This window comes from Manis javanica, chromosome 2 (genome assembly GCF_040802235.1).
Source record: "Manis javanica isolate MJ-LG chromosome 2, MJ_LKY, whole genome shotgun sequence".
Taxonomy (NCBI): domain Eukaryota; kingdom Metazoa; phylum Chordata; class Mammalia; order Pholidota; family Manidae; genus Manis; species Manis javanica.
In genome coordinates this window covers 54,038,421-54,061,228 of record NC_133157.1, presented here as the reverse complement: position 1 = coordinate 54,061,228, position 22,808 = coordinate 54,038,421, and the positions used below count along the sequence as shown (strand labels likewise).

At 34.9% G+C, this 22,808-nt stretch overlaps 1 protein-coding gene across 13 annotated transcripts in view; it reads right to left on the bottom strand.

The window, feature by feature from the left end:
- Window positions 1-5,215: 5,215 nt before the first annotated feature.
- Window positions 5,216-22,808, bottom strand: part of MPDZ (multiple PDZ domain crumbs cell polarity complex component) — a 182,876-nt gene continuing 165,283 nt past the window's right edge. For 12 of the 13 annotated variants that reach the window (XM_037018619.2, XM_037018625.2, XM_037018621.2 and 9 more), the window contains 12 exons: window positions 20,894-21,039; window positions 20,127-20,210; window positions 19,708-19,901; window positions 18,099-18,246; window positions 14,966-15,052; window positions 13,989-14,079; window positions 13,065-13,108; window positions 12,074-12,196; window positions 10,769-10,873; window positions 10,111-10,223; window positions 9,138-9,261; window positions 5,216-7,392 (listed from right to left, as the gene is read on the bottom strand). In XM_037018619.2, coding sequence (XP_036874514.2) covers window positions 7,246-7,392; window positions 9,138-9,261; window positions 10,111-10,223; window positions 10,769-10,873; window positions 12,074-12,196; window positions 13,065-13,108; window positions 13,989-14,079; window positions 14,966-15,052; window positions 18,099-18,246; window positions 19,708-19,901; window positions 20,127-20,210; window positions 20,894-21,039 — 1,406 coding nt within the window. In that variant the 3' untranslated portion in view covers window positions 5,216-7,245. The remainder of the gene's footprint in view (window positions 7,393-9,137; window positions 9,262-10,110; window positions 10,224-10,768; window positions 10,874-12,073; window positions 12,197-13,064; window positions 13,109-13,988; window positions 14,080-14,965; window positions 15,053-18,098; window positions 18,247-19,707; window positions 19,902-20,126; window positions 20,211-20,893; window positions 21,040-22,808) is intronic. The other variant, XM_037018626.2, reaches the window with a different exon arrangement.

The window sequence follows — 22,808 nt, the reverse complement described above, 5'->3', positions numbered from 1 at the left end:
ACAAACCTAGAAATCAGTTTGCTCTTAAGTTCAGAAAAACACCATCCTTCATCACACCCAAAGAACAGTGTGCTATAGTTTTCCAAATAGAAGTTTCTAGTCCACCAACCCTAACCTAAATTTTAAATGGTAAGAACTTTCAGAGCCCCATTTTCATAGACCTTGAAGCTTATTGTACAGTTAAATGTGATTATCACTTGGAAGAAATCCTCTTTAAAAGCAAATTTCCTTTCCTTGACTCACAACTCTTTTATTTAATTAAAAATTTTAAAATTTACCTAGTAGCACATAAAATTTCCACCTTACTCTTCCCCAACTAATTTAAAATAAATTGCTTGAGAAATAATATCTAATATGGAAGAAAGCACCTGGCAAACAGTTTAATCTCACCAACTTCCTTCTAGAGATTGTCTACCAAGCTAATTTTTTCCTTGTTCCCTCTGTTCTAAAAAATGACTATACCTAGAAAGTAGGATGACAATAAAACTTATTCGGCTTAATATGGAGGTCTGGGGAGGAGAGATTATATGAGGGATTGATATTGGTACAATTTCCCATTTACTTTTAAAACTAGATGCTTGGCTCATTATGCAATCAAGGGGGCTTAGATTGATGATACAACCTTTTACTAGCTTTAAATAACTCCCATCCCAAATATATCTTCTTTAGAATATTATGGAGCAGCACATTAACTTCACTAACCAGGGAGGCTCTGCAGTTCTGAGTTCTCCTGGAATTGTTTTTTGCCTTTGCTTCCCATTCTAGTAGAAATTGAGGAGATTCCAGGATGAGAAAGTAAGAGGGCACTTCACTAGTTTATTTTTCAAGTTGGGATATAAAATAATTCTACTCCAGATGATACCCACAATTCCGCTGTATGTATCCATACAGCTCTTAAATTACACTGACTTTAGTATTAATATTTCTACCACTTATCAAGCATCACCATGTCCAGTCACTTTGAGCTGACAGGAAGATGTTATTATTCCCATTTTACAGTCAAGAATGCAGAGGCTCAGAGAGGCCATCTGCCTCTAGTCAGGGGATGAGCCAGGGCTATCAACCCAGGGCTTTGGGATTCAGAAGCCCAAGGTCTTCAAACTATATTTCAGAGAAATCTAAAGTTCTTCAGCTAAAGACATTTATCAGCTCTGACTTACATTTATGCAAGACAGTCTCAGTGGGTGTTGAGACACTGATGACTTCATTACATAAATACCTGTAAATGTACAGAAAGGAAAAGCTTTAGAGGAAAAAACAACTCCTGAATGGAAGGAATAATAGGTACTTAAAATAAATGAAGATAAATGGCGTAGAATGATTCCCATAGTTTTAATTATCCAAATGGCTTTAATTGTCCAAATATATTTTTAGTATTCAAATACAATATTCAAATATATTTAGTTATCCAAATACACTGTTTTCCAAATGTAGTTATACAAATTAAAATTTTACATTTATCATTCCTTTATTTATTAACCCTAAGATTAAGGAGTAAAAGATGAAGATATTATATGTCCTTTAACCTAAAAAAAAATGTTACTTTTTCTTAAAAATAAGCCAGCATTTTTTATGATAAAATGAACACTTCGGCACCCTGTCACCTATTTTGATGGAAACTATGTTTGAAAAGGAATATTTCACTTGTTCTTTCATTTTTTAAATGTTGGCGGCAAATATACATCTAATTATAAGAAAAATAATAGGTGTGTGTAACAAACGTAAAAGCATTTAAAAAGAATCATTTTGAAGCTAAAGTTGTAAGTTGCTGGTTATGCTTTTAACTGCATAGGTACCCAGTGTAACAAAATGAAGTTCATGAGAATTCACATTTCTTAAATGCAGCACTCAAGTTTTAGAAAGGTCAGTGATATCTCTGAAATATCTGTAGCAAAACTTATTATCTATGCACTTAATTATACCGACATATATTAAAGAGCAGCTACTTCTTAAAGAACCGAATGAGTCTACAAGTATATGAGTGATAGTTGGCCAATCCAATTAGTACCTAGAGTGAGAAATCAACTTATTTAGGATTCTATCAGTAAATTTATCTTTCGAATTAATGCATAGGGATTAAAAAATATAAACATATTTAAGTACTTCCTTACTGGTTTGAGAGCATTTTTCTAATGGAATTGACATATACAAATACAGTAAGGACAAAGATGATTACTGTAGTAATGACATTTTAAAAATCAGATACATATTTAATTAACTTTTAGAACTGCATTTTTTTCCTTGTGCTTTTTGTGTATCATGTTGCCCAACTCAAACTTGTCTGCAGCCGATGAATGAACATATTTTATACGCTGGGGAGAGATTTTTATCAGTACACTTAAAGGCAGCAGGGTGCATAATTAGGTATGCCTGCCATCTGCATAGCCCTCCAGGTGCAAGAGGCATTAGCTTTATTTAATATTACCAAAACATTAATTTTACTCCATTAATTTATGTCATTTGTCCTTTATTTCAAACTCATATTGCCAAACTAAATCATTGGAAACGATGACCCAATTATGGTCTTAGTGAAAGCCTTATAAACAATACCTTAAACAATCTCGTTAGTTAAGAATATTCGTAAGAACAGGAATTGACTGGCTTGCTTTCACATTTTAAGAAAGAAGTCTCTATCAAAACCGTCCTGATTTGGGTATAATACAGTTTTTCCAAAGAGAAGTTGTGTATCTTGTGAGATCATGTATATTGTATATTGTGAGAAACTGTATATACTGTGAGATCATGGTTATAGGTGGTGCTGATAAGGCACTAGGAAATACTGAAACATAATGAAAAGGGTATTTTCTTTCAGTTTCCTCTACTCCAGAAGAGTCTCCACTGAGTCCTTAACACCATTCTAACATTGTTATTCTGACTGTCTAACAAAGAAAAGCAGATGTCAAGTTCTGGTCCTTGGTAGGCAATAGTATCTTGGTAGAATTTAATAACATGGCTTTTGCTCATAGTTACTTTATGTGTATAGCAAGTGATACTGGATTGCCATTTAAAATAGTGAGGTACAGTTCCACTTTTAAGCACAAATACTACTTTAAAGAAAAATAGAAATTAATAGTGTAGTTATATGAAGATATCAAGAAGATTACATGCAAAACAACTGAAATTTTGGTTTAAATTGATTTGCATCTAGCTTTAGAAGAAAAAGATTCCATATAAATGAAAACTGAAGGCTATTAATGAAAGCTACTAAATTTATATTAGTCTGTGTTGACCACAATATAATACATATGACTACTACCATTTTTTTAAAATTAAGGTATCATTGATATACAATCTTAGGAAGGTTTCACATGAGCAACATTGTGGTTTCAACATCCACTCATATTATCAAGTCCCCACCCCCCACCCTATTGTAATCACTGCCCATCAGCTTGACTTACTGCCATTTCTTGACAGCTTATCTTGTGTGTGGTATTAAAGTCTTATATACATTTATTTCTTTTAATTTTCCAAAGCAAGGTAAACCTGTAAGTTTTACTGAGTGGAATAAAGTACTTTGGGTTAATGAAGTTTAGGGAAATGGAACTTTGAAGGTCAAATATTTCAAGGTAGACAGGTGAAAAGAAGATAATGATAATTTTTTACCTGTCTAAATAAATGACAGAAAAAGTAAAGTTTTCCAAGGACAGTTTTGTTTGTTTCTGAAAATGCACATATAAATACAAGGGTGGAAGGGAGGAAGGAAAGATCACAAAGTATTCACAAACAAAATAACCTTCTGAAAAAATGTCCAATGTTAAATGAACAAGTTGAAGCTCCTGGTAGCTGCCTAAAGCCATCTTTTGATGGTAGTACTTTTGGAAACTTCAAGAAACACTTTCAGTGGGATTCTGAGATCAGTACATAGATTTGCCTTGACAGAACTCTTTTTTAAGGGCCTACTATTGAACTTTTGTTACTTGACTCTAAGTAAAATTCTTAGACAAACAATACTATTTTTTTTCTAATTTACATCAACATAGGCAATATGAAATACCTGTATTTTGAAAGGAAAAAGAAGCAGCAATGTCAAATACGCAAAAATCACCTTAAAAACATTTGCTTTGCCTTGTTCTCACGCTCTTCCATTTAGAAATTTTATTGCCAATATATATATTTTTCCTTTTGCAGTAACAGAGGCCAGCCCTGCTTTTTAAATAACTTGCTTTGGAAAAGTCTTGCGAAGTTAAACATTAATTCCTAGTAGACAAAGCTGAGGAACATCTTTGCACAAATCAAATGCATTCCAGAATACTTGTCACTGACATCAAACAACATACCAGGGCTGCTGAAAGCAGGTGATGATAGTTTTGACATTCCCACACCTAGACCAAGAGAAAAAGGCTATTTACTCATGTCTTCCTGCAGGCATCCTTTCAACTTTTCCCTTAGTGCTGACTGAGATCTGACAAAAGGCTCTCAATCACTGCACGGCATTTTCAGACCGCAAGCTAGCTGACAAGATCTAAGGCAGCTCAGTACAGTACATCTCAGAGGAGGAAGAACTGCTTTTGCTTCATTAAATCTAACCAACTATGCCTTATCAAGATTCTTAAAAAAAAACAAACAAACAAAACCTCACCTTTTTTTAATCTTTCATGAACTCTAATCTCTTTATAGTTCCAAATCCATCACTGTTCTGATGTGTGGATTCTACTGAGTTGCTACACCATATCCTCGCATGCCTCCGCATCAGTCCACGATGAAATTTAACAATTACCATCATCCTTTTGGAGGGGTCACTAAAAACACCAGAAATAATGTGATATTCTCCAGTATGATGTAATCACACAAGCAACTATATTGAACCCATCATAGGGAATCCACTGTCTTGAGTTGTATGTGGTATTATTAACACTATAACGTTCAAGTCTTCAGACTCCTCACTCACTTTCTTCCTTCACCACAGAGAACTCAGCTATTTCCAGAAAACAGTAATATAGTAAACACAAGCCTTTATCACTTCTCTCCAATGCTGATGACTCTGTAGACTTTTCTTATTTTTTCCTTCTACCCTTCCTCCTTTCTTCTCTCCCTCCCCTTCCTTTTCTCCCTCTCTTCTCTTTCATTTGCTTTGACTTTGTTAATTAATAACAATTCAGAAGGGGAGATTTTCCCGTGTTTTTATGTCCCTCCAGTGACATTCCAACTGTTTCTTTTTTCACATTTAGTATGAAGGCTGCAGCTAGCCAAATAAAACAAGTTTAAAACCATGAAATTAATCATGACCTATAATTTAATCACTCATATGCTCAATAAACATGTACAGAGCTTCTCCTGTTAGCTAGGTACAATGTTAGTAGCTAAGATATACAAATATTTATGATACTGCATTACTGCCCCAGGGCTTCCATAACAAAATATTACAAACTGGGTGGCTTTTAACAGAAATTTATTTTCTCACAGATATGGAGTCCAGTAGTCTGAATCAAGGTGTCAACAGCCCCAAGAGCTTCTGAAGACTGTAGGGAAAAATCCTTCCTTGTCTCCCAGCTTCTGGTAGCCTATGTTCCTGGTGGCTTTTTTGGCCCCTATCTTCAAGAGGCCTTCTGTACCTATGCATATTTCTTTACAGAGCCTTCTTTTAATGATTTAGGGAGTTCCATCATCCAGCATGGCCTCATTTTAACTTAACTAATTACACCACTAAGATGCTATATCCAAATGTCACATTTAGAGGTTCCTGGTGAACATGAATTTTGGAGGAATGCTATTCAAGCTAGTAAAGATAACCAGAGGGTCTATTCTCCTTTCTACAATGTTGTGCATCTTCCACTGCTCCACAGGAGTAAATAAAACTTTAGTAAAAATTCTGGATGTAAAAACATGAGCTTTTCATAATGATGTTGTCCAAAGTTCCTTTAACTGTAACTATGGACACAATATGTTCAGTTAAAAATGATAAAAGCTAATTTCAAATTGTAAATCTTGAACAATAAAGCTTTTCCCCAGTAAAAAAAAACCAACAACAACAAAAAATACGCCTGCTTCATTTGTACACCATGGAACTTCCTATTTATTCACTTCAATTCTGCATTTACACAAAAGTGCTGTAATAAAATATCTGTACACTACTTCTGTTACAAATATAGATAATATTTAAAGTGATTTTATATATTCTAATGTAGGAGTTTCACGCTCTAAAATGGGAATGAACACATGATAATTCCTCACCAGTTGTCTCAATAAACAGCTCCATCTGTTTCCCTTAGTCTTAAACTATTGTATTATAAGATGTTAATATAAGGCAATGAAATGAAGTTATGTTAATCCCCTTAATTTTTGTATCAATTTACTAATGGCACACAACCAAAATAATTACTGACACATTGCTTTTTTCTCTGTCATTAAGATTAATACTAATTGAAAACCAATTGCACAGCACGCTAACACATTTTTAGTACTGCATCAGTTAAAAGCAGCACTAAAGACTCTGGGAGACTTCTGTGTTCCTCCATGGTTAGCACAGCTACCTTCTGGAGAAACCAGTCAATATAGCATAACGTCATCATTTTACTTACAGAAACATGAAAGTATTTTATAACAGGTCAAAAATGAAAATGAGCATTGAGATGTGTATTAAATGTTTTTTTTCTTCACAAACTTAGGGACAGTGCTTCATGTATTTGCTATTTACTCAATCTTAGAAATTCATTTTAGGAGAAAAATATATATGTGTGAATTGAAGGGGGGGAGGTGATTTTTTTAATAACCAAAACTTTTAATACTGAAAGTATTTTTTAAGATATTCAATAGAAAATAATTTTTCTTTTCTTTTTATTAGAATTGAGTAGCAGAGATGGACTGACACAATGAGGCATTTTCGTGAAACTCAAGATTTTCTTCTTTATATTTTCACTTTCAATCTAATTTACTGAAGCCATTTCTGAGTTTAGCTTTAGAATTATTATTTTTTTCTACTAAGCAATTTAGCACATAATTTTTATCCATGTGACCACAAAACATCAGATATCTTTGCAAAGAAAGACTGGATTTACCTATGCAAATAGTCCTTCTCTTTGAGTTTACATTCACAAAATGCAAGGGGAAAGGAAAAATGATTCTAAGTTCCCAAGAAGACAATCATTTCCATATGAGGAAAACAAACTTAAATGGTATTTTTCCTCCTACAGTTTTGATGAGCCTGATGAAGACAGCACAGGAAAAATTGTCCACAAAGCCAGTCCCATTCTCTTAAGACTGTGGGATGCAGTTGAAGGTTGAGTTGGCTCAATTCTGGAAGCAAATTCAGGAGAGAACCATCAAAGTGACAGTGCCTTTTGTCCGCTTAAGGATAGCAACAGCTTCTTCATGGGTTACCCCTTCCAGGCTCTGCCCATTGACAGCAATGATCTGATCACCCCTTTTTAGACGCCCATCTTCCGAGGCTGCTCCCTGCAATTATAAAGCAGGCTTGTTCACTCCTCAAAAAATGTTGCCTCACAGCTACAAAATAGAAAAAGATCTAAAAAAGAACGTAAATTGCTCTGTGTGTACACAACACGGCTCTCAGGGCTCTACGGGTACTCTAGTCATTAAGCGGTGATGAACATACACAAAGGAGGCCTTTCTCCTAAATGATTCTGGCTTTGAGATTCCCATTTAAGAGAGAATTTAGCAGTCGATAGATTAGTTGGATGGTTTTCGGCTGTTCCACATAGCAGTTGGTGGCAACTCAAATTAATAAAGAATATTTGGGAATTTGCCTAGTAGGAATGATTTCATAGAACCCAGGATTTTTTATCCTGTAAATAAGACCTACAGGAAGAAGACAAATGATTAGGCAGGAACAAAAGCAGTTTACAGGACAGAGGCATGAGGACCATGCAATCCAAAAGTTTCCAGATACATAAAGGCCAAATGCAGGTTGACATGGGCAGGACAAGATATAAGTCCTGCTAACTCTAATTTTAATTATTTCTGTGGCTTTGAAAAAGCTTTTTAAGCTGCCTGCTCATTTATTTCTCAAGGGCAGATAGAGTCTTCCTATTCTTTATGGGACCTAAATGATTAAGATTAAACAGACACTGCTGTTTGAAAAAGAATCCCATCTTAAAGCATGCTTACTGTAGGCAATTATGCAATTAAATATAAGATTAAAAAATGGAAGAGTTAATGAGGAATCTATAATGATCAAATTCTTAAAATACATTCTAACTAGCATGCCTTAAATAAATTGTTACAAGGCTGAGGAAAAGTGACTCTTCCTCACTGTCAAATGCTGTTTTTATTTTTGGACATACCAGTGGCTTCAAAAAAATCTCATAAATTAAGCCTATAGCTAGATGGCTGCAGATATAGCTCTTTAACTAGGTTAGAAACAATTTTCTTTAAAACAATGGAATAAAATCTCCATATGTAGGTACTTCAAAGAACTATAGCACTAAAGTCATTTTATCCTTTTATCAAATCATTTAATAGGTTTGAGCTAAGTTTTGCTCCTTTGCACTGTAAAATCTTGAGATTCTGTATTTTTCCTACAGGAAATCATGTCCAATTTTGTAGCCCCAGAAAAAATGCCTGAACAACATATTAACAATGACAATGTGGGTTTAAATATTTCAATAATTTCACCAATGTTGTGATAACCTTATTCTTTAACATTTTTAAGATAGACCCGATTAATGCATGATTACAGATATACAGTTATTGGTTGCTATTTTTCTATTTCAGTCAATGAAATTAAACTGCAAAATAAATGTCTTTTGATCTACATATTTTATGTATTTTCTAAGAATATTTTATATTTCACAATAAAAAATGCAAGGAAAAAGAAATGCCAGTATTTGACAGCATACATATTTAAAATGTCCCATTTTCAAAAATCATTCAATCATATGGAACTTGTTTCTACAGGAAAAAAAACTCAGGATGCTGTAACTAAAATTCATTAATATTTTTATGTATATTGTGAAGAGATCCCATAGAATTTCAGTTAAAGCCTATTTTCCTTTAAACATAACAAAACCTCAAATTGGACAAAAATATTTAATGACCTGTTCCTGCAGGGAGTTGCAAAAGAAAATGATCAACTGTTAACCATTTGGCGTTACCTCAGGCCATAAACTAATAAGCCAGCTGCTGACCCCTATTAATGAATGTTTAGTGCAGAAGAGGGTGGTTAAAATTTGCAGGCTTACCTTTGCAAACACTGTTTTAACATATATGGGTAAGTCTCCATGAGGGCTGCCATATCCACCTACTATACTGAAGCCTAAGCCATCTGGTCCTCGGTCTAGTGTAATAGACTTACACTGAGGAGGTCTACAGTAAGGCAAGGAAAAAGAGTTTTCAGATTTAAAAAAAAATTTATATATATATATTATACTATATAATATATATAATATCTGTGGATCTATAACTTACAGATTATCTGACATCCACCTAGAACTGGTACAATTCTCTGTGTTACTGACAGTGAGCACGCTATGGGTATTTTGGGGATGCTTAAATTGTCAGTACATAGTGCTCACTATTTTAAATTTTTATAATCTAACAAAATACTACTTAACACATTCTATTACTCATTTACAACCTTAAACTAACATATTCATGGTATTTTCTCAATGAATAGAGAAGCTCAGTCTTTTTCCAATTTATTGAAAATGAGAAGGCTCAAAGTACAGAGGACTATCATGGAATAAGTCATAAATGTCATTATTCCCCAGCTCAGAAAAATTGATTACAAGCAATATAAAAGCTGCATCAAATTACTAAAAAATTCTAACATGTTCCTCCTCCTCCTCTATGCTCCAATTCTTTTGTAATCAAGTGTTGGGTCAACTGGATTTTTTAAATCAAAAGGATGATTTATTAAATGAGTTGGCAATGTAGGCAATTTTTTTTAAAAAAAGGATAGATTTGACTTGTTCCATGTCACACAGGGCACTAACTTCAAGACTAAAATAAAATGTCCCCCAAAAAACTCAAGAGCTGAAAACATGGGAAGGGTAGCAGCACGCCTATCTGTCTGCCTGCTGTGATAAACTAAATCCAAGCTGTAGTGATTTAATAGTTTAGAAACACTTGGTTTTTGTAATTTATACTTCATCTCCTATTATTTCACCTTTGTGTGGGCAGTAGAAGCACACAAACCAAAATATATGAGCTCACCCTAAGTCATCCTGAAAAATACTGCTTGATGTCAGCCCAGTGAAAGAAAGACTAGGATTGGCAGGCTCCTGCTGAGGACCTGTGACCACACTCACATCTCCTCCAGCAACCACCTGTGCATAGGAGAAACACAAAAACACATGTTCCTGTGACTGGTAATTTTTCCTCAAGAGAACTTGGATTAAAATGTATATTTTATTGTCCACTTAATCATTTCTGTTGAAATAATGCACAACCAAACAGAAAGAAATATCACAAGGTCCAGAGGACTCTTTATTGACAGTAAAAATATTCTACTAATTCAGTGCTATAAAGTTCTTTGATGCTTTTCAAACACGGTTTTGTATGCAATTATTTTTTTAAGATCTTTAGAATACAAGTCACTTACACTATTTAAAATTCTAGCAATTAATCATTTACTTTGTATTTTTGTTCCCTTAGATACAAACTATGAAACACTAAATTCACCAGGATAAAATGTGACAGAATATGTTCCTTACGTGCTTTCTTGGAACTCTCAATATAATCATTTATGTTCAAGGGAAATATTAAATAAAATAATAGCAGGAGATTTAAACAATTTTACTGCTCTAACCTTAAAGCTCATGTGTCCTCAAACTTTTCATATTCTGAATGGTGCCTGGAACACAAATCTTACCTGTATTTCGATGGAGCCAGGGGCATTTTTCAGTAAGTTGACTGCTTGGGTGTGGGTCATTCCCTCCGTGGATGTGCCGCAGATAGTGACGATCCTATCCCCAACCTGCAAAGGTGAGAAGGAAATAGCACCTAATAAAGCAGCCATGGAGTGTGGGCCATGAAGACCTGAACAATCATTTCCTTCTTTCCACTGCACATTACATCATATACTGCTATTACGAACTGAAAGCTATTAAGGAAACCATGAATTCTAAAAAGCAGCAACCATAAAAAGAAGCTGCATGTAATGATTGCGTACAGTCTTTGGGGGAAGGGGCAAGTCACTCTTGCCTTCTCTTCATTTTTCCTGGGTTAAGACATTACTTCCTTATTAAAAGAATAAAATATTTGGTATCTGTAAACCAGAATTTGTCTGGATTTTATTATTATACACATTAGATATGACTCGAACTCAGAGGTGCTTGTTTGGGTTAACTAATTGGTTAGAATACAGCCAAGCTTATTTAGTTCCCTTTACAGGGCAGAGTTGAGTAGTTCCAAGAGACCCATATGTCACACAAAGCCTAAAAAATTCACTATTTGTTCCTCACAGAAAAGTTTTCTGACTCGTGTGCCATGTGTAAAAGTCAATTTTTAAGTGTCAGTCATAAATTTAGGTACCAAAGGAGACTGAGCCAGTCCCAATTCAGAGACTATTTAAAGTAAGAGGTGGTTATGTTTTGAGACTCTTTTTGACACACAAGACCATATTTTATTTTACAGAGACTTTAATGGAATATTCACATGATTTCAGAACTGGACAATAAGCATACATTCCAACATATCCCTCTACATTTGGATAACCCCTCAACTTTGAAGCAAGTTTTGTATGTTTTTACATTATAAATCACACTGATATTAAACTTCTGCAAAAATGATAATCAAATGTAACAAATGATAGTTTTCAATAATGTTAAATTGGTGTTTAAACCAATTAAATGTGTAAGGGAAAATTTCACTTCCTACTGGCGTTCTGAAAACACTTTGTTTCCTTTCAACTTCCAGTTTCCTACAGGCAAAAAAATATTGAGAAGCAATGGTAAGTCTTCCCATTTTATTTACTTGCAAATTTGCATATATCAGCAAATTCTCCTTTTGATTTTCTTCATCTTTACTCAGAGCAAGACTTGCTATGGCTGGATTAGCTGATTTAAAAGCACACACAGACATTTAAAACTGCCTACAACAGGTGACCAGTTTCAAAGGGTTTATAAAAACTTCAGCCAGATTTGCTAGGGCTACCAGGACTATTAGAAACACTTACTCTGAGTTTCTGCGTCTGCGCAGCGACGCCATGTGGGTGCATCATTGCAATAAAAATAGGGACATCTCCAAGTGGGCTGCCCACTCCTCCAGCAATGCTGATTCCCAATGAGTCAGCAGGCCCCTGCCATGAAGAGAGTGCATGTTTTGGTCAATGTGGTATTTTTAAATTGACCTTTGGTTTCTCTGGCACAATATTCTATAGTTAACTCTAATCTTCTAGGTGTGAGGGTGGAAAATGGAAGTTCAAGGAAACTGCATTACTTCATTTGACACAGGTCCTTAGTTTCATTTAGGAAAATAAGCATCTGTTCAGAAAGAAAAATAAATCAAAAACACACTAAATAAAAATCATGCTGTAGGGCTGAATGGAAAGTTGAATAGACTGATAAAGTCAAAGGGCCACAAATTTTGGAATCAGAGACTTGTGTTTAAAGCTAGGAACCCACACTGACAACACTGGGATCTGGAACAAGTCCACTTCTCTTAATGAATCACTAGCTCCTCATGGACAAAATAGAGGTTACAGAGCCTCTCACAAAGGGCTGCAGTGAATATTAAATGAAACAGTATAACATGAAGTGTCTACAAGAGTGTTCAACACATAGTAAAGGCTCAAAACACTGTAGCTGCTTTTATCTTCTCTCTTGTACCCGGTTCTCAGGAGAATATGTTTCTGGAGAATAAGACATATCTATTGAAGGCAAAGGCTTACTTATCAGCATGAGAAATGGGAGATCGGGCATTTTTTTGTGTTGGGCTGGGCTGATGCCATTTTTGGTAATATAGAATACACCAACAATGGTTTTTCACACAAGACAGCATGACCAGGGAATTCAGCAAGGACTACATTATGCTCTTTCCACTGTGCATAAAACATTATTTTTCAGATGGTACTATAAAACAGTAAGACAGCCAACTAATAGGAAAATGCATATGTAGATGCCTCTGCAGTCAACAGAGTTCATACTGTTTTTTTTCCACCAAGTTACCTTTTTTATTTCAACTGTTCTTAATCCTTGTATTTCAGATGCCACTATAAAGGTGAAGAAGATAAAAACAGTTTTTAGCACTTTTTATATTCATTTACATTTGAATCTAAGCCTGAAGCTGGATGGGATTAAATGAGATACCTTAAGGTTTTTTAGGAAAGGGGGTTGTCTGAAGTTGCTACTACCCATGCTTAAAAGTGTCTCACATAGGAACTCTTTATTTCTCTGTTAGGAAAATGTACACAGCATCCCATTTCTTATTTTAAGCATTGATTATATAACTGCATAATCCATTTTGAATGAGTCAAGGACAGAATGTGCTTTGGAGAGAAAGACACATGTGCACAGCTGACAGGAATAAAGTCATGCATGCATTAAAAAGAATCCATGGACTTAAGTGCCTAAATTTCTAGAATATTAGTCACATTATAAACAGAGACTGCCATATGGTTAGTTTCTTCAATTTGAACAACTTTCAACCAGTGCTCCAAGCCAAAAAACCCTCTGCATCATGATTTCATGTAATTAAAACACAGGAGGATAGTATTACTTTTCTCAACCAAATTTTTGCCATCTTCATGGAAAAAGAAGCCTTCACTTAATGGCATCCTCTAATTTATTGCTGTTACATTAAACAGAGAAAGGAAATAAAAATCATGTCTACCAATCTGCTTCATAAGAAAATTTTTTACACAAGTCTGATTCTTATGTTTAGTATGTCTTGTACGGAAAACATCAAACGGGAAAGCTGCCAAAGGCACAGCTTCCTGTGGATCAGAATTTCTGCTGACATACCTTTTCGTACCTATATTACAATATGGAATGATGTGAGCGCAGGGGAGCTCAGAGGTAAATTAAAACGGGAGAAAAAAATCAGTGTTGGTGACCGAAATTCCAATGCTTAAAATATCAACCCAATCTTACATGCATTCTTCTTTGAGCTACTTTCCAGTGACTCAGATGTACTGGATCCACAAAGTGGAAAAGTAAATGATGACAAGTTGCCTTCACTCATCTGCAAATACACAACAGTTATTTAAGAAAGTTTTGGATTAATAACCCCTGTATACCACTTATTTCAGAATTATTTTAATGCATCTAGAAACAAGTACTTGCTAAGCAACAGCGGCATTTGATAATTTGAAGAGCAATTTAAACAGTTTCTAATTTTTTTCTTTTTAAGGAAGAATTTGCCTAGTGACAAATAAATTGAAGCAAAAAGACTAGATGAAACTGATTCCAACCTACCTAAAATTTTAGTGGATTTTCTTAATCTTATTGAAGCTAATCCTTTCTAAAGTTACACTGATGTTGTACATAGACTGGGGCTTAAACAAAACTGTAAAATTAGCCAGTCAACAGGAAAGTACTGGTTGTCTTTAAGGGGTGAGTAAGGGGTCTTTAAGGACAGGTTAATAAAATGGGTTTCTGTTATTAGAAGACAAGACTGGAGAGAGGGGCTTGCCAAGAGGTTTGAGCTGTGTAACACCATTATTTATACTTGGTAATAAACTTCTACAGCTCATCGACATGGCATTTTTTTCAGTCGAATACTGATTGATAACTATTATAAAATACTTAAACATACATATTATCTTGGTAGGCTTTACACACATTAACTGGTTAACTTTTGAGATTATAGAAAAAGAATCACATCAGGAAAGAATGCCTCAAATTACATTCCTTAGAATGACTTACAACCTACTCAAGAGCTGTACCTTGCTTACCTGCCCACTCTCATCTCCTGCTCTTCCCCATCTCAGACTCTGCACATTGGTACTCTGGTAAACTGTCAGACGCCAGGCCTGTGTACACCACCCTGCACAGACCCAGTCAGGGCCATCTCTGAGTTCCCTTTGCATGTGAAATGCATCACCCTGATGAAACCCACAGCTACCCACCTGGCTGCTTTGAGAAGGTCTCCTCTCTGAATGGAAGGGACAGGCTTTGATTCTTCCAACTTCCAAGGTTACTGTGCCTAGGGAACACTGAGGGAGTGGTTGTTTTATGGATATGTTCAATAAAATGCTGCAATCATCTTTAGGAATATATTTCACTCTTCTTAAAAAAGAATCTTCCTTTTGGAATTTCCATAGGCAAGAATACCTCCAATCTTTTGTGGAAAGAAGCTTTTCTAGAACATTAAAAGCAGTAACAAGCCACAGCACCACTAAATGTATGTTTTACATGGACAACTACATGGAGATTGTATGGGCTAAGACAAAGAAGAACTGAGAAATCATCTCATAGAACATACTCATCTACAGAGGCCAAATGTACTGAATACCTCAGGGTTTAAGCAGCAAAAGCAATAAAATAACCACTACCACAACAACTTGTTTTGCCCTTAATAGCAGAGGTACTCAGACAATTGGCTAAGCTCTCTATTGCCACACTGTACCTGAATAGATCTATTACACTATTGTAAGCCATGTTGCTATAAACACAAAACAAGAATTGAAGTCAATGTCTCTGTGGTCCTCTATGAATAAATCATACACATGCAAGAAATATTGTCTAGTCTAATGTGGAGCAGCACAATGAGGTGTTTGAGATTCTGGGCTTCTGAACTATTTAACTATTTTAACACAATGGTTTAAATCCATACTGTGTGATTTACTAGTTCTGTGGCATCAATGGATGTCTACTTTGGATTGTCTATTCTGCTTTCGCCATTATAGGTTGTTGTGATTAAGTAAGAATCCACATAAAATGCTTATGTGTCACATCTAGTGCAATGTAGTATTTATATAAATATTGGGTACTGATATTATCATGCTGCTTCTGATAAGGTACCAAGGGATATGTTATTTTTAAGCATGTTGATCATGAATTAAATTTTGAAAGGTCAAAACTTGACCTGCAATATCCATTCTTTGTTCTTTTTTGGGGGGCATAGTGGGGCACAGGAATTTATCAAGTCTTTTTTGAACCTATTTTATTATTTCCAGCTTACATAACTGCAGTTTAACAAATTCCATACATTAATTATTCATAGTATAAGTTATAACTCTTTCATCTACCTGTAACATATCTCTTTCAAACTTTAAAGGTATTTATCACAAAATTTTTAAGTTAATTTTTCCATTATAAAATCAATTAATGCTCAGAAGAAAATTTTGAAAATAAAATGAAAAATGAATTCCATTAATTCCAATACTGTTAAAAAACAAGATTTTATTTTACATGCTTGCTTCTACAGTATAAATACAATTTCATCTTACTTTTTGCCAATGTTAATATAGTTATCATGAACATCATTTTAAGCAGATACATTTTTGCCATGCATCTTTCCTTATTTACCAAACTTTATATAGGTATGTCAACTGTATTGCTTCCACTTTTTCCATTACAAATAACACTGAAATGAACCTTGTGTGTTAAGCTTTTTGTATACTGAGGATTATTTATACCAGATTTTTAAATGAAGAATTACTGAGTCAAACCAATAATGAGAAGCAGCAACAACTATGAATAGCAAAGTTATACAGATATTTAAGGCTTTCATATATTGCCAAGATGGTTTCTTAAATGGTTTAACTGGTTTTGAATTTATGTTGTTTTATGAATGCTTCTGTCTCTCTGAGACAGATCTACCTTATAGAGCTAACAACCACTTTAAATTTATTTCCAAAATGAAGACACTCTTCCTTAAGAATTCTTAATTTTTTGCTAATTGATAACTGTTTAGAAATGATGGATTTTTAAGTGTGATTTACTAACAGCTAAATGTATACACATGTTCATATGCTAGATCCCATCCAAATCAGAGGTTAATAAATAGGCTCTCTTGAACATCCCTCCATGAAGCCCAGCCACTGAAGAGGCCCCCACTAGCATCTGAGACCTCTGATATCTCTGCTGCTGTTGGGCACTGTCACTACGGTTCATGCTATTCAACACGTGCTGATGACAAGGGACTGATGGCGACTGTTTTCTAGTCAGTGATGAACTATAATTCTTTGGATCATAAATACACAAGTAATGGAAAACAATGAGATAAGTGTTGCCTCATTTATCTGTAGGAACACAAATTCCCTCTAGAATCTGAAACATTCCCTGACAGGAAATATACCTAGAATCCCAAGAGTTTGTATTTTGAAGTAATTATTCTATACTTTACAATTTATTTTTAAAATGAGACAGGCTCTGCATTCCACTCAGAAAATTATTGTTCATGGAGAGTTTTGTTTGGAGGAAGAAGATTTCATACTGTAAAATGTACTTTAGCCTAGAATGACACCTAGGTATGGGGACCTTACAGCTGTTGAAATAACTGCCAGTGATGTCACTGCCTTGTGAATCTGCATTCAATTACCTTCATTTCTTAATTTACCCCATTCAACCTCAATTTTAAATGTCAAACTTGAAAGAGTTCAAAAGTTTAGAGTCAGAATAAGATTTGGACCAAACATCCCCCTTTAAGGTTCTTAAAGGATAAAATGTTTCTCCTACACTCTTCATCTCTGGGGAAATATAAGTACATCCAATCTTATGTACCCAGAAAGGGGGTAAGGAAGGGGATGAGACAGTACAGACCAGAACACATGGTCTCCAGACACACCACAGGCACACAACTTGCTTCCTCTATCTACCACATTAAGCATTTTTCCAAGTCACTTTTCATAGATAGCACCTGTGTTAGGGATGGAAGTCTTTACTCATGCCAGAGGTCATAAGAATAAATCCAAATATAAATATGGGGAACTGAGGTTAAGACTTTCTTGGTTTCTCTTTTGTGGTTGAATTCTTTTTTCCTCAAGAAAAGATCCAAACAATATTCACCTTCAGATAAAAGTTTTACTAAGACCACAGATATCCAGTTCATGATTCTTACTACTGCTAAGTAGGTTATAAATTGCTAATAATAATTTTTTTTAGAAATGTCACTAAAACATGGCATCTTACTTATAAATATGTCTTGAGATAACACTTAAAGTAAAGAATTCAGTACTTACTGGACTGTGGCAGCCCAATGTTAAGTCCTCTTTTCTATACTATCACACACAATTATTTTTGGCATTTGATTCTTACCTTTAGCAGAGCGGCAACAGCTTCCTGGGTGGCATTCCGGACATCCTCCCCATTCACCACCAGTATCTGGTCTCCCTGCATCAGCCTTCCATCGGCATCTGCAATCCCTCCTTTGACAACATCTGACACAAATACTCCACTATCATTTCTGCAAATAGAAATTTGAATTTCAGTGTTATTTTTTGCCAACTGTAATGCAATGTGTCCTTAATGAATAGCTGACATTTGTTAAAAGAAAATTCTACTTCTATTTTTATGTTTCAAAGCTTTATTGTTTTCAGCAATTCTGGGGCAACATTAGAATTATTTTTTGTGATAATAATAGCTTATGTGTTATTATGTGTTATAGTACTTCATATGTTGAACAGATTTTTCATAAGTACATTTATTTTTCAACAATGATAAACTCTGAGTCCAAGTGGCTACTATTATTCTGATTTTATGGGTCACAGAACTACTCATGGCAAAAATGGGACTTAAGAGTCAGGCCTCAGGCGCTAAAGCTACTATTCTTTCTTCACCATAATGACTCTTTGAATGACTATTGACCTGTGGCTACATAAATATGTTGCTATTATCATCCACAGTATTAACATTAATGAAAACAAATAACAGATATGTATCTCAAAATAAAACCATTTGTTACCCAAAATGTAACTCACTGTTGTGATATCTTTTATACAAAATGAACAAAAGAATGGAACAAACTAATCTCATTCCATTCTTCCTTTCATTCACAAAACTATAAATAATCCAACAACTTGTTGACATACAAAACTCATTGACATACAAAGATAACTTTAAGTAGAAATGTTTAGTGAAAGTTGAATTGTGTTGCTTACTCTTGCCAAGGTCATGACTTCCATTGAGCCACTTCACCATCTGATCCTCTGCTTTCCCATCTTTAGAATAAAGATGCTGGAACTCAAATGATTATATATTTGCTAATACTATGTAACTAACATATTTAAATAAATTAGGGACTGGATTTATGCATATTCACCAATTTACCACCCTGGTCTCTTTATGCTTTCTGTTTCCTTCTCATAACATTTTCTCATTCAAGCTGATACTTCTTCCTAGAATATCCTCCACTCCCCTTTAATAGATCAACTCTCAGTTATCACTGTTAGCCTCAGCTGAGACATCTCTTTTTTGAAAATTTTTCTAATCTTCTTCTCTTAAATAGGGTCACTTGGGCTTTTTCTCCTTTGTTTCCATAGCTTCCCTACAAAACATTTCTGTCACTTAATAACACATTCCTTTGTTGCAAAAATACATTTGATTCTCATTTACCAAACTGAGTTTTGTGAGGTCACAAACGATGTTTATTTAACTTTGTTCTCTAGAATCTAATGCATTTCCTTGCACACAGCAGGTACTCAAACAATACCAAATGGCTTTTTGTCTAGTACCTTCAAGATCCCCCAAAACAAAGACTTAAAAAGCTGAACGCTAGTGTCTTCTGATGCTCCAACACTGTGAGGGCTGACAATAGCTACTTACAGAACACTTGTGGAGAGAGATTCTACTGGTGCTGGGATTCACTAAAAGAATTTAAATTCAATCATTTCCAAAAGGTCATTAGGTTTTACCTATTCAGTCATACCTTTTACCAACAATACTTAATCCCAGGCCTTTTCCGGGCTTCTTCTGTAGCTCAATGGTGAGGGTGTCATACACATCCTCCTCTTTGTAGGGGGCCTCATCTCTGTAGAGGACCAGGCGCACTCTTTGTGGTGTCTGTCTTAGGACATTTATCGCTTCATCGTGTGTGGCCTTTCTCAAGTCAATTCCATTTACCTGTACAGAAACATGACACTAACTGTGATGAGCCAGATAAGTTAAATGATTAGGCAAAGTGAAGAAAGAGGAGGGCAGGGTTAGAGTGAAGGGAGGAAAAGAAAGAGAGAGGAAGGAATGGAGGGAGGAAGGAAGAAAGAAAAGGGAAGGAGGCAGACCAGCCACTCTCCCCAGAGTAGTCTCTTCTTTGTTAATTGTAAAGGTCAAACACACAGCATTCTCTACCTCTAAAATCTGATCTCCAGCCCAGAGTCTTCCATCTTTACATGCTGCTCCTTCTTCATAAACTTCATGGATAATAATGGCACCCTAGGAGCCCAAACAAAACGTACTCATCCTTTATCCCATTCTCCCTAGCGTAGTGAGCAGAAATGGAGTCAAAACACACTTCACTTTTAACAGACAGTGTTAAGGGTTATATACTCACTGGATCCATATGAGTCACATATCAAAATTCAAAGAAGAATATAACAACACTATTTTTGCCCAAAGGTTCAAAGCAGGTTATGTGTTTTTCTAATAATAGGGAAGTTTAAGGAAAAAAGTTATAAAATATTTAGATCATATACACATATATGTAAGATATACATTACCTTTTCTATCCTCAAATGAAATTAGATCTTAAAAGCATTTCTGACATTTAGAAACGTTTGTTTACAAATAATCTAATTTTTCAGACTCTTCTCAATGTGGGTTTATTCCAACCATATCCAGTCAGTAAAAAGGAAAATTAACATATAGGAAGACTAATGAACTGATAAAAATATTTTGAACCTAAAGGTCACAATCACAAGTGTAACAGTATCTTACTAAGTCAGTATTGGCTTACTTATAACAAAAATCCCAGTACCCAACTGAACAGTTGCCCTACAAATTAAAATAACAATGAACAATGCATTTTTCTAAGCCTTTATATTTCATTTAATAAAACTGGTGGAAATCTCCCTGATAACTCTCTCAGGACTCCCTGAAGGGGCTGCCTGTGTCCTCACCAGCAGTGTGTCAGACCCTCCAACGATGCTCAGGCCCAGCCCTGTTCGCCCTTTGGAAATCTCTATTGTTGTTTCACAGCCTGGGATAATGGGGCAGGTTGCAGGATCAGAAGAGAAGATTGCTGGTGTTGATGACCTGCTTGTACCTAAAAGTATGTTAAAAATGAATCGAAACAGAAATACAAGTTGATAAAGAAAGCATATAGGTCAAACTCACCTTACTAGTTGCCTTTGGGGAATAGAGCAGGGAAAGGGCCCAAGACTGGGAACAAAGATGACCTCAAATTTATCCTAATCTTTTGGTTATCATAAAAAACATTAAAAAAATGATGAAATCATCATTGTTAATTTCAGATAGTGGGCACAGAATCACTTCATGCATTATGTCTCTGTATTTTTTAAGTTGCTAGAGATAATATGTACAAAGGAATGAAAACAGTTGAAATGAACTTCCAGTTTCACTTTGAAATTCTACATTTCACTGGAACCGAACAGACTTCTTATGAAATTACGATTTGTAAGACTCAGAAATGAGATATGTGGCAGTATTGTAGAAATACATCCAGAGAAGACCTCAAAACACAAAATACATCAGTGAATCTGGTCATAGTACCTGCCTTTCCGGGCTTTTTATATGTTGTGGGTTTGGTTTTCCTTTTGCATTTCTAGACCATCTCTTCTTTATGTAATCAGTTCTGAGCATATATGCAACTGGATTTAATACCTGAGTTTACAGAACATAAAGTGAGACCCACTCAGTTTCTTTCCAGGGTGTTCCCCCTGATGTTGCATAAGCTTATAGAGTAAATCCTGGTGCAGATATGCTCAGAGTTGAACAGATAAGAACAAGTAATGACAAAACAAGAAGAATATAATTTTACTGCATTATTATTTTATGATAGCCTTCATATCATATGTTTTATAATATACCAAAGAGCGTACAGCAAATAGCATGTTTTGGTAAATCTGGGACACAAGCAGAATAGTTTTAGACAAGATTCTCTCTTTTTAGGAAATCAGAGACAGACTATTTTCTTGTTCCTAAAATGGTAAGAGCAGGTGTAAGCTATTTTCTTTTATGTTATGTTTTCATTTAACATTTCATATTTTTATAGACAATGCTAATTAGGGATTAACATAAAATTGAAAAATGAGAAAAAATCCCTAAAAATTTTAACACTTCAGTGAAATAATCAGTCTTTCTAAATAAAGGATTACTTTCATCAGATATGTATTACTTTAAGCCTTGTTTGTCAACTATACTGCAAATGCTTTAAACTGCTGTTTCCCTAAAATCTTGTCAAAAGACAAGAATATTTCAGTTTGGAGGCCAAAAGAGATTGTTTTTCTCTAATTGCACAAAAATCCAATGTACTTTAGTACTTTTAAAAGAAAATGGTGCAAAGTTTGAAATTCACTGTTTTACTAAACACCAGTGTAATTTTTCTCAAAAAGTAACTCAAAGGAATAATTTGCCTCAATATGCTAGATTGGCATGAGTGTTATCCCATGGTCCACACATAACCATTTCTTCTTCTTTGATAAGATATGCTATTTATACCCAAACAACAGAACTCAGATCAACTACATAAACTGTGGAATGATTAGCATTTTTTATTCTTATAAAAATATAAGGTGCTGTTAATTCCACCGATGAGGCAGTATCACACTATATTCATTTTTCAGATTAGAACACTGAGGCTTGTAAAAGTTAAATTACTTGCTCAGTAAAAAAAAGGTATGTACAAAATGATGTTTCTACTAAGTCATCTGGACTTACAGGCACCCTTAGCAGAAGCTCCTTGGTAAACAGAGTACCTCTCTCTTGTTTTAGAGATGAGGAAGCTGAGGCTCAGTATGGGTGGAGGGGTTTCCTAAGACCCTACGGCTAGTTATTGCACAGCACACAGATAAC